Source organism: Bubalus bubalis, chromosome 20 (genome assembly GCF_019923935.1).
Source record: "Bubalus bubalis isolate 160015118507 breed Murrah chromosome 20, NDDB_SH_1, whole genome shotgun sequence".
NCBI classification, from domain to species: domain Eukaryota; kingdom Metazoa; phylum Chordata; class Mammalia; order Artiodactyla; family Bovidae; genus Bubalus; species Bubalus bubalis.
In genome coordinates this window covers 36,456,906-36,468,961 of record NC_059176.1, presented here as the reverse complement: position 1 = coordinate 36,468,961, position 12,056 = coordinate 36,456,906, and the positions used below count along the sequence as shown (strand labels likewise).

The window sequence follows — 12,056 nt, the reverse complement described above, 5'->3', positions numbered from 1 at the left end:
TGTGTTAGCCTGGGGGCCTGGGATGGGGTTAGTTCCACCGAGCCTATCAGCTAAGAGTAGCAGTGGGGTGATCCCCAAAGGACAAATGAAGTGATATTTCCAGATGAAGAGAGAATGGATGCTGGGCACACAAAACCCCTCACAGGTCTTCTACTATCAACTGGGGTAACCATATAATGTATGTCCAAGCCAGGACTAGTTTTAAAAAAAATTATTTATTTGGCTGTGCTGGGTCTTAGTTGTGGCACACTGGATCTTTGATCTTCATTGCAGCATGCAGGATGTTGTTGGACCCTGTTCCCTGACCAAAGATCGAATCAGGGCCCACTGCATTGGGAGCCTGGAGTCTTAGCCACTGGACCACCAGGGAAGTCCCAAGCCAAGACTCTCTTGAGAATGAAAGAGAGAACTTTTAATAGATAAGACAACTGGCTTAGACCAAGACTATCCTGAGAAAGTATCATTAGCCTGACTAGAGCAGCCAAGAGCCAGAGAGCCAGGGCTGCCCCATTTGAGCCTTGGATCCTGCAGACTGAATCTCTCTGTCTTTCTGGGCACAGGTAGGAGAGAGGAAGGTGCTTAGGGCTCAGATCTCAGGTGGGGTGGTGGGTGGCTTGGTGGGGTGAAGACACATTGGAAGACAAATCCTATTTCTCCATATTCACTTAAACTCCACTCTTCTCAAACTGTCTCACACCAACCTCCCACTCCCATGCTTTGTTCAAGTTACGGCCCTGCCTCGTGCCGGGGGTGCCCTTCCTATTCTCCTCATACTCCAGGACTCCTCTCTATTCCTTTGCTTACCCCTAGGGCCCTCAGCCTTCTCACAGCTCCTGTGGCATTTCCAGAGTTAGCCTAGGCTCTGTTCGGGTGTGATTCCTGCTGCCACCGCTGGGTAGTGAGTTTATTCTGGGTCTGTTGTCTCCTCATCCCCTGACCACACAGCCCTCAGCAGTGCTGACTGAAGACTCCAGGCTAGGCTGGGCCAAAACCCTCAACTGTGTCTAGCCCAGAGACCCCTCCTTTCTGCACTGCCCACCCTTCCCTCTGTGTTCCTAGTATCGATTGCTAGGGAATTCTAGCCAAAGAGCTTCTCACGCAAAGGCATACAAACTTTGACCCAGGATTGGCTGTTCAACTCCAGGTCAAGGTCCTCTAACCTCCCGCCTGTCTCCCTCTTTGTCTGCCCTGGTCCCCTGAGGTTCTCCTTCTGTCTTTTGAGCTATTCTCCAAGACAGGCTTGGTGATGAGAAGTGCAGGGCCTCCCATAACTCCAGTGCCTCAGACTCTTGTCCAGGAAGATGGGGACAAGGGGGCACTCTGACCGAGGCACTGAGCCTGTCTACCTTTGGCCCCCTGGGGCTTTGCTGGTAGTCTGGGACAATAAATCACATTGGGAAGAGCTCTGGCCTGGAAGCAAGAGCCTGGGCTCTGCTTTGATTTGTCATTTGTCCCTCAGCTTTCTTTGTTCTGGTTACAGTCTCTCCAGCTAAGTGGGACAGGAATTGGCTTAAGTAGCTAAAATTTCTTTGGAATCAAGAGTTCCTTGGAGGACGTCCCTGGTGGACCCTGGTAGTCCAGTGGTTAAGAATCTGCCTACCATTTGGCAAAACTAATACAATTATGTAAAGTTTAAAAATAAAATAAAAAAAAAAAAAGAATCTGCCTACCAATGCAAGGGACACAGGTTCGATCCCTGGTCTGGGAAGATCCCACATGCTGAGGTGCAACTAAGCCCGTGTGCCACAACTACTGAGCATATGGGCCACAACTACTGAAGTCCACATGCCCCAGAGCCTGTGCTCCTCAACAAGAGAAGCCACTGCAGTGAGAAGCCAGAGCACCACAACTAGAGAGTATTCCAGGCTTGCCACATCAGAAGAAAGCCTGTGCACAGCAAGGAAGACCCAGCATGGCCACATACACACACACACACACAAAGAATCCCTTGGAAATGTGAGGAAAGCAACATATCTTTTACCAAGAGAAGAGTTTTTCTGCAGATGGTATTTCAGCTGTGAAGAGCAGGCTGCCATGAGTCTTCTTTTATTTTTTAAATTTTATTTATTTATTCGTTTTGGTTATTCTGGGTCTTTGTTGCTACACGGGCTTTTCTCTAGTTGGGGAGAGAGAGAGGACTAATCTCTAGTTGCAGTGCATGGGCTTCTCACGGTGGTGGCTCCTCTTGTTGTGGAGCATGGGCTCTAGGGCTCCCGGGCTTCAGTGGTTGAGGCACACGGGCTCAGTAGTTGTGGTTCCCTGGCTCGAGTACACAGGCTCCACCACATGTGGGAGCTCCCTGAATCAGGGATCACACCTGTGTCTCCTGCACTGGGAGGTGAGTTATTTACCCCTGAGCCACCAGGGAAGCTCTGTGATGATTCTGTAGAGCTACGGCATTGCTGGGGACTCTGAGAGCCAAAGGAGAGACCAGGCTACAGAGCAGGGTGATGGACTTGGAAGTGCCTTCCTTCCTTGCCACAGCTTCCACATAAATTCTTTCCACTTTCTGTGGCTCTAGCTCCTACTTGGTGTAAAGGATAGACCTTTCTTGGGTACTGCAAAAATTCTCAGACAGAGCCTGAGATGCAAAGGTGAAAGAATAGAAGGATGCTGGACAGAATGGAAGTCTAGCAATACCTCCCTGTCTCCTGCCTGTTCTGTTACCTAAATTCCACCATTATATCATTAGGACTTTGGGCTCAACACTCTGGTCATGCACCTTAATACAGATGGATTTAACTCCTTTGCCTGTTATTAATATCTTGCAAGGTCTTGGCTTATCAGATCAATTTCCCAAGGGTGATTTTCTGTGTTAGAGCATGGAGGATGGAGTGACAGTTTGGGTCCGTGTCCTGTCAAGAATCAAATGTTCTGAGAATTACCATGAAGCAATGCTGGAAATAGACCAGGAGAAATCTAACTTGCTGTGGAAAGGATCCAGGAAGTGTTCTCAGTGGAAGTGATGTCTTAGCTGAGGCTTTAAGTAGGAAAGATCCAAAGTAGAAGTGGGCATTCCTGTTAGGCACTGCAAAAGATTCTGGTTTCTATTCAGATGGGAGCTACTGGAGGGGCAAGGTGGTGATGGAATGAGATTCTGCATCTTTGAAAAGACACTTGGGATGCCACAGGGTGGAGAAGGAACTGGAGGCACTGAAAGTCAGATGGTACCCAGGTTGGAGGTTATTAGTACTCTGGGAGCAATGATGGGGGCCTGGATGAGGATGGACAGAAATCAAAGTGGAGAAACGGGTCCTTTACCCCTCAGTCTTTTCCCAGCATGTTAGCCAGTGATCTTCCTTGACTCAGACCTCACAGTGCCTCTATCTCACACAAAGGAAGTCTCTTCTCAGCAGGGGGCTCCCAGCATCTAGGGCAGGGCTGTGCCCCACCCTCAGCATCCTCACTCCCACCAAATTCCTCCCCAGTCACAGGACACTGCACATTTCCAGTGCCCCTGGTACTGCTCCTTCTTTCAAGGACCACTGTGCAGGGCCTTGAACTTGCTGTTCCTTCTGCCAGTTGCACTCTTCTTCCAGATATCTGTGTGCCTTGATTCTTGGCTGGGTGTCTGCCCTTTCTGCCTGGGTTGGGTGTCCTTTCCTCAATGTCCTTTGAATTGCAATCTGCCCGTACATGATTCCTACCCCTTCTCTGTCTTATTTTTCTCTATAGCACTTTTCATCCTCTGAGACTCTCTAGGCATTTTCTGGCCTCACCTCCCATCCCCCGTGCCCCACAATGTAAGCTACAGTGAAGCAGGAGGTTGTCAGTTTTGTTCACTTCTGTATCAGTCGCTGGCATCCAGAACAGTGTCTGGTACATAGTAGGCGTTTGGTAAATATTTATTTGTGCAGTGCCCGAGGTGGCATCTGACTGCAGTGGGAGGTGAATGGGTAGGATGAGGCTCTGTTTTCTGGCATGGGCCAGCGGATGGCAGTGCCATTCGTAGGGCTGGGGAGCGCGGTTGAGCTCGGAGGGTGGGTGATGTAGTTAGTTGGAGACAGATTGAGCTAAACAAGCTTTTTTTTTTTTGCCTGAACATCCTACATTGGGAAGGCTCGGCAGGGGCGGGGACAGACCAGCTGACCCAGGCGGTGCTGGGGCTGCGTGTCCCGCCACAGGCGTGGGCCAAAACTATGGACACACTCAGGCGCCCGCTTGTTTGCAAAAGCTCAGCTCTGCACGCAAACCTAGGCCCTTTGCACCGCCCTACCACCCATCCAATCACGCACGTACGAGGGTTCGGCGGCTTGTCTTGCTCTACCTCTGCCCCCAAGCTCCGCTAGAGACTGGCCCTTTAAGAGCTCCGCCCCCGACTCCCCCCACCCCCCCGCGCTCGCGTGACTGTGCCAGGACCCGAGCCGGGCCAGGGAGTTGGGCTGCTGGGTGGCTGCGCCGGCCTCCGGGTCCTTCTCACGCAACTCCTGGGCACCGCGCCCCCGGCCAGGTGGGGCTGGGATGGGCCGCGTGACCTCTGCCCCCTGGAGGGATGTACCAGACACAGGCACGCTAGCCTGGGGAGGCATCTGCGCCCGCCACCCCTCCCCGCCCCCTTTAGTAGTCCCTGAGCTCCCTTTCTTGCCCTCCACCCCCACCCCAAGGCCTCCTTCTAACCCTTTCCTCCGCCGCTGGGAGATCCGCTCGCCGCACGATTACCCTGCCCTGCCAAAGCGCTAATAGCCCCAGGAACCTCGAGGGCCCGAGGGTCCTGGGTCGAAGTACCCTTGGTTTGCAGAGTGGTCCTAGGGGCGGCTCAACGCGTCCAGCTAGTGCGCTCTCAGCAATGCTGCACATTCTCCATCCCTTCCCGCATTCCGGACCTTCCATCAGGGAGCGCGGACTTCTACTCGTCCGGCTCTGGGGGTTCTGGGGGTGGGGGAGGCTCTGGGGAAAGGGGCCAGCCCATCGGCGCCTCTGGCCTTCCGGCCCTAGTGACCTCGGGGCTGGGGTCGCCGTGCTTCTCACGCGAGCCTGGACTCAATAACAGGGTTAGGAGGTCATCACCGGGCAGCTCCGCCCCTGCATGCCAGCCTGGTTCCTATCTGCTGGTAGAGAGGAGGAATCACTCCCAGTGTTCAATGGGTGCAAAAATGAGGGTGACTGGTCCCCGTGCCCCGGGATGGAGCACCCCTATACCCTCTTTTGGGCTATCATGGGATTTCTTCCCCAAACTCCTCCCCAATTGGGCTCTGCGCTTGTCCAGGGGTACCTTGGAACTGAGGGTCCCAAGGGTCCCAAGCCTTCATCCCTTTAAGAGCCAGCACTTTATCGAGGCATCCCCAGAGCTGGTTCTCACCTATCCCCCAGCTTCCTCTCTCGCCCCTCCCTCCTCGGTCCAAAAGCTTCCAAAAGCGACCAGTTCCCCTCCCCCCTGCCCCTCCCTCTTTCCCCATCCCCGCGCTCCGGGAGGCGTGGCCACACGCCCAAGCCGCCTATAAAGGTGGCATTGCTTTCACCCTCACTCTGAAGGTGACAATTCCTTGGAGCCTTCTCTGATCTTCTTTGGGGTCCCTGGCTCCAGAGACCACTCTTCCCAGCCCAGCTCTGCACCCCCTCACAGCCACAGGTGAGTGCTGGGGGTTTCTGGGTTGTCACTTCCCTCCGCCAAAAGGAAAATTTTGACGCTTCCATGTCTTCCTGGTCTAGCACCTCAAAAGAAAAAAAAAAAAAGGAGGCTATGAGTGTCCTTAGTAAGGAGGCAGTCCAGTTTCCCTCACTAAGTGGGGAAACCGAAGCCAGGGGAAGGGCTGGACTTACCCAAGGTTCCATGGGTAGCACCAGAACTGCTCCCCTCTCAGCATTCCAGGACTTAGGCTCCAGCTCATCCCCTACTGACTCCTGGAATGCCTGGGGGCTTCCCCATGGAGGTCACCTGGAAGGTTGGAACGGGATGCAGGTGTGAGAGACTGGGGGCCAGTACAGCACTCCTTCAGGCTCTGTGAGGAGGAGGCTTCTCCGTGGTCAGGGTGTCCAAGGAGGCAAGTTGGGTTCTTACCAGCTGTACCCTGCCTTATCCAAAAGCTGCTCCTGGCTGGGGCCACCCTCCGGAGGCATAGCTAGTCAGTGCTGAGAGGTGTTGGTTGGACAAAGGAGGCTGATCTGAGAGGGAGTCCTGGGCATTGTCCAGGGGCCTTCGCTGTCCCACTATCTTCTCTGGCCTCCACTGGGGGTGGATCAGTGTGGGAGACTGTCCTCTGCAGAAAACTTGACCCCAAAAACTCAGCAATCACACCTCTCTTGGCCTCCTACCATCTTACTAAGGCTAGGGGTCTTTGGAGCACCCAGTGTGCAGAAGGGGACCTCATGGCACGCCAAGGCCTAGAAGTGTCCCCACTTCACTCAAGGAGTCTGGACTCAAGTGTGCTTTGGGGTTCAGCTCCTTCAGGAAGCCTCCCTAGACAAACAGCTATAGTAGTTCAGATAGGAACCATAAACCTCCCCATCTTGGGTGGCTCTTCTGTAGGGAAACTTCACTAGTCAGACTATGCTTAACCTCAAAGGAAAGATCTGAGTTTTCTCTTATCTGAGATCAGCTGGGTACCCTGAATCAGAGATCATGTCCCATCACTTCTCTCAGGTGATGTGACTGAAGCCCAGAAGGGTAAAATGAACTAACTGTCCAATCCAAGGCCATGTCATAAAACCTGGAACCCTTGTCTCCTGACCTCCAGTCCAGGGCATCAGTAAGATGCCCCTGTCATAGCCCCACGCCTCAAAGAGAGGAGTCCATGAATTTGCACACCCTTTCTAGACTGAACCTAGAGAGAGAAAGTATTGTGTCAGTGTCCATTAAATTTAGCTCCATTCCTAGTTTCCCATATTCCAGTCCAGAGTTTTCTTACAGCCTTTGCCTGGTGGGATCCTTCCATTTATTCACAGCTCTTGAGTGACTGGCAAATGGGGGAGGTCCAGACTATTCATTCATTGAGAATTGAGCCCTGTGAAAACCTTGGCCTGGAATTTTGTGACCAGGAGCCTCAATCTAGTTGGCCTCCAGCTGCTTTTAAAAAGAGTCCGCTGAGCTCAGAGAGCTGGGGCTAAGGGCACTGTGGCTTAGACGGTAAGAAAAGGGGGCAGTCCCCTGTCCCCTCCCCACTGTGTCCCAGTGTCTGGCCAGATTCCCTAGATCCTGGCTTTGAACAGTAGAGAACTGAGAAGATTCCTTTCCATCAGTTGATCTGACCACTCTTCAAAGAGAGGTGCCTATGACAGGAACATAGAAACAGGGAAGACTGGGCCATGAATCTTTCCAGGGAACGTTGCCCAAGAGGTCTGAGTCCTGGCTCTGTCTGAGAGCTGGGTGCCTTTAGCCAAGTCAGTGCCTCCTCTGGAGGTCAGTTTCCCCAAATGTGAAATGAGGCTGAAGAAGAGGGGATCCTTAGTTCTTTGGTAGTGTTATCCCAAGTTGGATGGGTAATACTCAAGGGGAATTGGGTGATACACATCGATTATGTGCTTATTTTAATATATGTTAGGGGAAAAAACAAACCTGTATTTTCACACAGATGTTACTGTGTGAAACGGTGTTAAGTGGGTGGATTTAGTGTTGATTTTAGAAAATATGAAATAAATAATAGTTAGGTGTTCTATGGAAATCACAGACTGACACTGAGATTGATATGGCAGGTAAGGTGTTCTGGAATTAGACAAGTTTGGATTGGGTTTGGATTCTGTTGTTGCTTGGCTGTGTGACTTTGGGCAAGTTATGTACTTTTTCTGAGTCTCAGTGCTGCCTACCACAAAGGCTGTGGCCAGGACTGAATGAAGAATGACTGAAATTCTTGGTATGGAGTTGGCAGCTCCACAAACAGCTTCTCCTATCTCCTCTCCCATTTCATGCCCAGTGAACAGTTCTGGATAAGGTTTTCCCTTTTCTTGACTGGTGTGCTGACATTTTAGGACACTGGCTCCTTCCATCCACGTGTCAGATCTTTTGACCTTTTCCTCCCATCTCACCTCTCAGCAGCCACCTTGGAATCTACGTGGATCATGTTTTCTGTGTTTGGACTCCCCATCCCCATCTCGGCCACAGAACTTCTCCTGGCCTCTGCCATCTTCTGCCTGGTATTTTGGGTGGTCAGGACCTGGCGGCCTCGGGTCCCTCAAGGCCTGAAGAGTCCCCCGGAGCCCTGGGGCTGGCCCCTGCTCGGGCACATGCTGATGTTGGGGAAGAACCCACACGTGGTCCTGTCGCAGCTGAGCCAGCGCTATGGGGACGTGCTGCAGATCCGCATTGGCTGCACACCCGTGCTGGTGCTCAGCGGCCTGGACACCATCCGGCAGGCCCTGGTGCGGCAGGGCGATGATTTCAAGGGCCGGCCAGACCTCTACAGCTTCACCTTGATCACTGATGGCCAGAGCCTGACCTTCAACCCAGACTCTGGACCGGTGTGGGCTGCCCGGCGACGCCTGGCCCAGAATGCTCTGAAGAGTTTCTCCACCGCCTCAGACCCGGCATCCTCGTCCTCCTGCTACCTGGAAGAGCATGTGAACAAGGAGGCCGAGTACCTCCTGGGCAAGTTCCAGGAGCTGATGTCAGGGCCTGGGCGCTTTGACCCCTACAGGTATATAGTGGTGTCAGTGGCCAATGTCATCTGTGCCATATGCTTTGGCCGGCGCTATGACCACAATGACCAAGAGTTTCTTAGCCTCATCAACCTGAGTAATGAGTTTGGGGAGATAGCTGCCTCCGGGAACCCATCTGACTTCATCCCTGTCCTCCGTTACCTGCCCAACACTGCCCTGGACCTCTTCAAGGACCTGAATCGGAGGTTCTACGTCTTTGTACAGAAGATAGTCAAGGAACACTATAAAACGTTTGAGAAGGTATAGACTAGGGAGAGGCAGGTGGGTGGTAGGGAGCAGGTAGAGTCAGGGGTCAGGAGTCAGAGATAGCTGGAGCAGAGTAGAGTTTGGGAGGATCTCACAGGCCTTCAGCCTGGGATTTTGAAGCCAGTAGTGGAGGGGATTCCATCCTTGGCAGGAAAATAGAACTTTTTATTGTCCAGCCCCTCTAACTTTCCATCACACAGCAGTATCTACTGTAGATAGCCAGTCCATGCAGGACCCTGGGCTAGTTGTGGCAGGAACCAAGAAGAGTTAAAGAGTTGATCTTCTGGCCTCATGGGAGAGAAAGGTGTAAAGGGCATGTGCAGATGACAATATTACTAGACTCTGTGTCAAATGTCCCTTGAGTTGGGGCTGCAAATATTCTGGGTCAGGAGAGAGCCTTGGAGAGACAAGAGAAGCTGGGGGCGTGGGGGGTGGGGGGTGTGGTCACCTCTTGGATGAAGATGCTAGGGATGGGAAGGGACCAGGTCTGGATGGAGAGGCAGTTCTGGGTTTGGGATCTTCCTTACCTGTGGGCCTTCCCTACCCAGGGTCACATCCGGGACATCACAGACAGCCTGATTGAGCACTGTCAGGACAAGAGGCTGGACGAGAATGCCAATATCCAGCTGTCGGATGAGAAGATCGTTAATGTCGTCGTAGACCTCTTTGGAGCTGGTATGAACTACCCCATTATACCATTCCTATGGCCAGCTGCCCTGACCCACCAAGCACCTAACTTCTCCCTCTGTTCTCCCCTGGCCAGGGTTTGACACAGTCACAACTGCCCTCTCCTGGAGCCTCCTGTACCTGGTGACAAGCCCCAGGGTGCAAAAAAAGATTCAGGAGGAGCTGGGTAGGTGGTGGCTTCCCTCAGAGCATTCAAGGCAGGAGGCCCAGCCAACGTCTGCATGGCCCCTGACCTGTCTGGTTCTCTGTGCTCTGCAGACACAGTGATTGGCAGGGCGCGGTGGCCTCGGCTCTCTGACAGACCCCAGCTGCCCTATTTGGAGGCCTTCATCCTGGAGACCTTCCGACACTCCTCCTTTGTCCCCTTCACCATCCCACACAGGTGAGGCCCCGTGGATCTGCTGCTGTCTGATGCTGGGCCTTACTTCAGTTTATGTACCTGATCAGGGTGGTAGGAAGGACAGGGTATGGGAGGCAGGGAGATCTGCTTGTGGGCCTGAGCCTGACTGAGCTTCCTCCCTCCTCAGTACCACAAGAGACACCAATCTGAATGGCTTTTACATCCCCAAGGGGCGCTGTGTCTTTGTGAACCAGTGGCAGATCAACCATGACCAGTAAGTTGAGAGGGGGCAGGGAAAGCTCCGCCGCTCCTGAGCTTCACACTTTGCTGTCTATGGGCCATTTGCCTGAACCCTATTCTTTTCAGATGGGGCTCAACCCGCTTGATGGTTCTGAGTCCCCAGGCTGCCTCTTCACCTGCTTCTCTCTGATTACAGGAAGCTATGGGAGGATCCATCTGAGTTCCGGCCAGAACGGTTTCTTACTGCTGATGGCACTGTCAACAAAGTCCTGAGTGAGAAGGTGATTATTTTCGGCTTGGGCAAGCGGAAGTGCATCGGTGAGACCATTGCCCGCTTGGAGGTCTTTCTCTTCTTGGCCATCCTGCTGCATCAGGTGGAATTCCGCGTGACCCCGGGTGTGAAGGTGGACATGACCCCCCTGTACGGGCTGACCATGAAGTACGCCCGCTGTGAGCACTTTCAGGCACACATGCGCTCTTAGGGGACAGGCAGCCCTGCAGCCTAGACAGCCCATGTGCTCTTGGGGGACAGACAGCACTGCCCCTGTCTGGTCAGCCAGGCCAGGGGCCTAGCCCAGGGGAGCCTAAAACCCACAGACATTGTCGGGCTGATTTTTTTGCTGTTTGAGCTGTGGGCAAGCCTGAGGGATCATACCTGCCCCCCACCCTGGACTTGTCCTTCTTCACACTGACCACAGATAGCAGACACATCAGGGGCCACACAGGAGCTGATGGAGCCCTTCTGAAGTTGTGCTGGAAGGTCTAGAGGGTCCTCAGACCTCCGGAAACCTCTAAAGAGGTTTTGGGAAGCCCTTGGGCCTGGCCCACAAGCTGGTTGGCTTTCCATGGAGGCTGACTGGCTTGATAAACATTCAGAGCAGGTCCCACCAGGGCCTAACCAATCTCTTTGACATTTGGAAGCCATCAAGACTGAAGGGGAGAGGCAGTCCAGAATACTGACATGGAGGTGGTCTCCCTGCATTAACAAGGCTGAGCAATCTGACCACTAGGGTCTGGGACACTCTGCCTGGGAGATGACCTTCCTCTCTGCAGGCAGGGGTGGGGCTGTCGCCTGGCCTTGTGAGGCCCCTGTTCCTGTCCAGGGAGGGCTGAGGACTTGTGTCTAACAGAAGCAGAGAGCAGAGGGAGGGCCCAAATCCAGGGACCAGGACTGGATCAGGAGGGAGGGGGTTGGTAATCGAGTTACCTTCTACTGCATCTCCTTTCAATATACCCTGTGTTTAAAAGTCTTTTAAAAATGTTTGTATACAAGGACCTTTTCATTTTAGCCTGTATTGTACTGCATGTTTGTATTTACCATATACGAGAGCTTAAGAGCAGCTTATTGAGAGCCATGAAGAAAATTCTAACCCAGGTATCCAGAAATGTGTAGGAAATATCTATCTACCTGAGCTAAATAAAGATATTATTCAGAAGTCCTTATTGGTGGAGACTTTTAAAATCTTGAATGAAGGCATCTACGTGCCCAGTCTGAGCCTAGTCTCGTGTTGGGTTTTGCTGTGGGAGGACACAGAGGGGGAGGAGGAGGCGGTGCTCTCAGGAGCTCTCAGAAGCCAGTGCTCTCAGGCAGCTCGCAGTCTGGTTTGGGCACAAGACTCTGTCACTTCACTGCCTTCCTCCTTCTCTAACTGATCACACATTGATAAAGAACATTCTCTGAAGCAGGCATTGGGGGGGGATAAAGTGAATGAAAAATGGTGCCCTCAAGAGCCTCCTAAGCTGGTTAGGGGAACTAACTCATTAGCACATCATCCAATTCATTGTCCGTGGATGCATGCTAAGTCCCTTCAGTTGTGTCCGACTCTTTGTGACCCTATGGACTATAGTCTGCCAGGCTCCTCTGTCCATGGGATTCTCTAAGCAAGAATACTGGAGCGGGTTGCCATGCCATCCTCCAGAGTTCCAATCCAGGGACTGAACCCACATCTCTTAC

The 12,056-nt window shown here is 52.8% G+C and overlaps 1 protein-coding gene across 2 annotated transcripts; it reads left to right on the top strand.

Moving 5' to 3' along the window:
* The first annotated feature begins 5,421 nt into the window (after positions 1-5,421).
* LOC102399021 (cytochrome P450 1A1) lies at positions 5,422-11,538 on the top strand. 2 transcript variants are annotated; one of them, XM_006080644.4, is made up of 7 exons: positions 5,422-5,569; positions 7,967-8,829; positions 9,384-9,510; positions 9,599-9,688; positions 9,781-9,904; positions 10,050-10,136; positions 10,299-11,538. In XM_006080644.4, the coding sequence occupies exons 2-7, from the start codon at positions 7,993-7,995 to the stop codon at positions 10,582-10,584; spliced, it is 1,551 nt and encodes a 516-aa protein (XP_006080706.2). In that variant the 5' UTR covers positions 5,422-5,569; positions 7,967-7,992; the 3' UTR covers positions 10,585-11,538. The 2 variants fall into 2 exon arrangements, with proteins under 2 accessions (XP_006080706.2, XP_006080707.2); XM_006080645.4 differs by having other exon boundaries at positions 5,444-5,569; positions 7,970-8,829.
* The last annotated feature ends 518 nt before the right edge of the window (positions 11,539-12,056 follow it).

Excerpts from the sequence above, each read along its gene's own strand:
- LOC102399021 (XM_006080644.4), top strand. The coding sequence starts at position 7,993 with ATGTTTTCTGTGTTTGGACTCCCCATCCCCATCTCGGCCACAGAACTT. Across the intron at positions 9,511-9,598 it reads CGTAGACCTCTTTGGAGCTG|GGTTTGACACAGTCACAACT; the intron begins GTATGAACTACC and ends TCCCCTGGCCAG. Across the intron at positions 9,905-10,049 it reads CCCTTCACCATCCCACACAG|TACCACAAGAGACACCAATC; the intron begins GTGAGGCCCCGT and ends CTCCCTCCTCAG.